The sequence below is a fragment of a genome, unplaced genomic scaffold (genome assembly GCF_019419815.1).
Source record: "Pyrus x bretschneideri cultivar Hongxiangsu unplaced genomic scaffold, Pyrus_bretschneideri_v1 Contig53, whole genome shotgun sequence".
In the NCBI taxonomy this organism is placed as follows: Eukaryota; Viridiplantae; Streptophyta; class Magnoliopsida; order Rosales; family Rosaceae; genus Pyrus; species Pyrus x bretschneideri.
Window position 1 is genome coordinate 1,676,080 of NW_025999791.1, and position 2,324 is coordinate 1,678,403.

The 2,324-nt window shown below is 33.7% G+C and overlaps 1 protein-coding gene across 1 annotated transcript; it reads right to left on the reverse strand.

The window, feature by feature from the left end:
* Nucleotides 1-999: 999 nt before the first annotated feature.
* LOC103957181 (dirigent protein 22) lies at nucleotides 1,000-1,948 on the reverse strand. Its single transcript, XM_009369292.3, has one exon. The coding sequence runs from the start codon at nucleotides 1,778-1,780 to the stop codon at nucleotides 1,190-1,192; it is 591 nt and encodes a 196-aa protein (XP_009367567.2). The 5' UTR covers nucleotides 1,781-1,948; the 3' UTR covers nucleotides 1,000-1,189.
* Between the last annotated feature and the right edge of the window lie 376 nt (nucleotides 1,949-2,324).

The window sequence follows — 2,324 nt, forward strand, 5'->3', positions numbered from 1 at the left end:
TTTAATTTTACCTTGTATCGGTAAGGTTTAATTTTACTTTATATTGGGAGCCGAAGCCCAGCAGTCCAAAAAATAATGAAAGAATCTTAATAATGGAAGTCAACTTTTGCTCATGGGTATTCAACATGATTGATGCTCTGCTATGTTAAATTTTTAGGCTGCAGACGAGTTTATTCAAAAGGAGGGAAGAAACCGAATGGTGAGTTTTCTAATAGAACACGTTCCGTTAGGGGCAAGGGCTGGAAAAAGAACTTATTTTGTTTTGGGCTTTTAGTTCAGCTCATGTGTGTTCAATGTTTGAAGGCCTGATATGAATTAGTTTTATAAGCTTTTTTCGTTAAATAATAGTATATGGTTGTTTTTGGTTAAATTAAACTTAATCCAAGTCATTTTCATTAAAGATCCCTATATCTTATCCTCATCTTAGTTAACATTGCTAGAACTACTATATGTATGCGACCTCTTAGATTCTAACCAAAGCCTGCAATGAAATAATTAATTAATTAACTCCACAAACCATGATTGACATCTAACAACAGTTTATGACAACTCGAATTAGTAGAAGCATACGTGAACTAATCATGATACTTTTTCGAATCTTAATTGTAGTTAGAATGTCATTCATTCTTCTATCATCCATATCCCATTAAAATTTATGTAATATATGAAATTATGTCAAATCACATATAGATATCTATGATCACCATGATTCATCTCAATGGAAGCATTTCTTATAAACAAAGATTGATCAATAGTTACTCTAGGCAAAGATTTTCGAGATTGATCTTCATGTGGCTTCCAAGAATATGCCCTTTTATTGAATAATTACCATAAGGCAAAGGATTTTCTATTGTGTATTCATATATCTCCATACTTATAATATGAACCCGAGTACTAGTAACAAATGACAATAATCAATGTTATTACAAATTATAGCAATGTGATAGCTAGATTATGAATCTTCTTTACATAGGACTCAAATGTGAATGATTTATGGGATGAAAAGAAAAAGTATATATTCTGTTTATTTTAAGAAGTAACGATATTTATTGTAAAACAATAACAAAGGGTTACAATCTTCAAAAAGAATCAGCAGGGGATTGGAAAATTAATTGAGCCACAAGACTGATTCAAAATTCATATGTAAAAGCCACAAAAAAGCTAGGAAAACAAACAACACTTATACCACTTAATGATGGAAGACATAAACATTATACTCCACAACAGCATCTCCACTTTTTATGTCGAACTGATGAGTGCTAGCAAGCACATAGCCACGAGCAAATCGGAAAAGCCCGCTTCCTCCTACTATCGGCATCTCCCTCACAGCTGAGAACACGGCATTGCGCCCCAACACACTGAGAGTGCTACCATTAAACTTCCCTTCAACAAAAACAAAGTTCAAAGCCATCAAAAAGCCCACCTCACTTTGTGAAGCTGAAGCATAAATACCTTGGGCTTTTCCGACTAGCTTAGAGCTCGATTCAGGGCTGATAGTCAATGGATCGTCAATCATGACCACGGTGCCAAAGCCAGTCATGGAAGTGTTTGTCGTGAGTGCCTCAGCCACTTTAATTGCCGTGGGGGTTCTGCCACCTACTATGTCATGGAAGTAGAAGTGCAGATGGCTCAGTTTCTCTCTCTTTAGACCATGTTTTGATGGAGATAAGGGTCTTGAGAAATGGTGAGTCTCTGAAGTGACAAGGGTTGAGAAGAAGAAGAAGGAAATGGTTATGAGAATGGTGTAGGTAGAACTGAGGTTTTGGAGGGTCTTGGCCATTGTAGAGAGTTGAGGATGGTATAGAGCTTTTTAAAGGAGAGAGAAGTATGAAAAGGTTTTTAGGATAAGTAGTTTTGTTTTGGGCAACCTTAATATATAGAAAACGAAATGGATTTGAATAATTGTAAAAGTTGGCATAACAAGTTGTGACAGATGAGAAAAGTACTAGGGAGCGTGTTTAATTGGGATTTGATTTTACAGAACTTTAAAAGCAATAGATTTTGATGGATTTTATAGTGTATTTTAAGTTTTTAAAAAGTTATTTTTTATCTAAGATTATAAAATCTTAATCCAAATGTAGGAGATATTGGACTATTTTGGATGTAGTTATTTTGACAAGACATATTTTATGTCGTATTGACCTAGCACGTAGGTTGAGAATAAGAATATTTTGCTCTGATCGTCAAACTATACGTGATATTATTAATTTATGGTGTTATAATATATGTTTATATTTATTAATACTATAATATAGGTTAATAAAATATCAACAATATTGTATAACACATGAAGAATAACAATGTGTCAGCATACTCGTCAAACT

What these genes read in the sequence shown, in the direction of transcription:
- LOC103957181 (XM_009369292.3), bottom strand. Translation starts at nt 1,780, where the DNA reads ATGGCCAAGACCCTCCAAAACCTCAGTTCTACCTACACCATTCTCATA.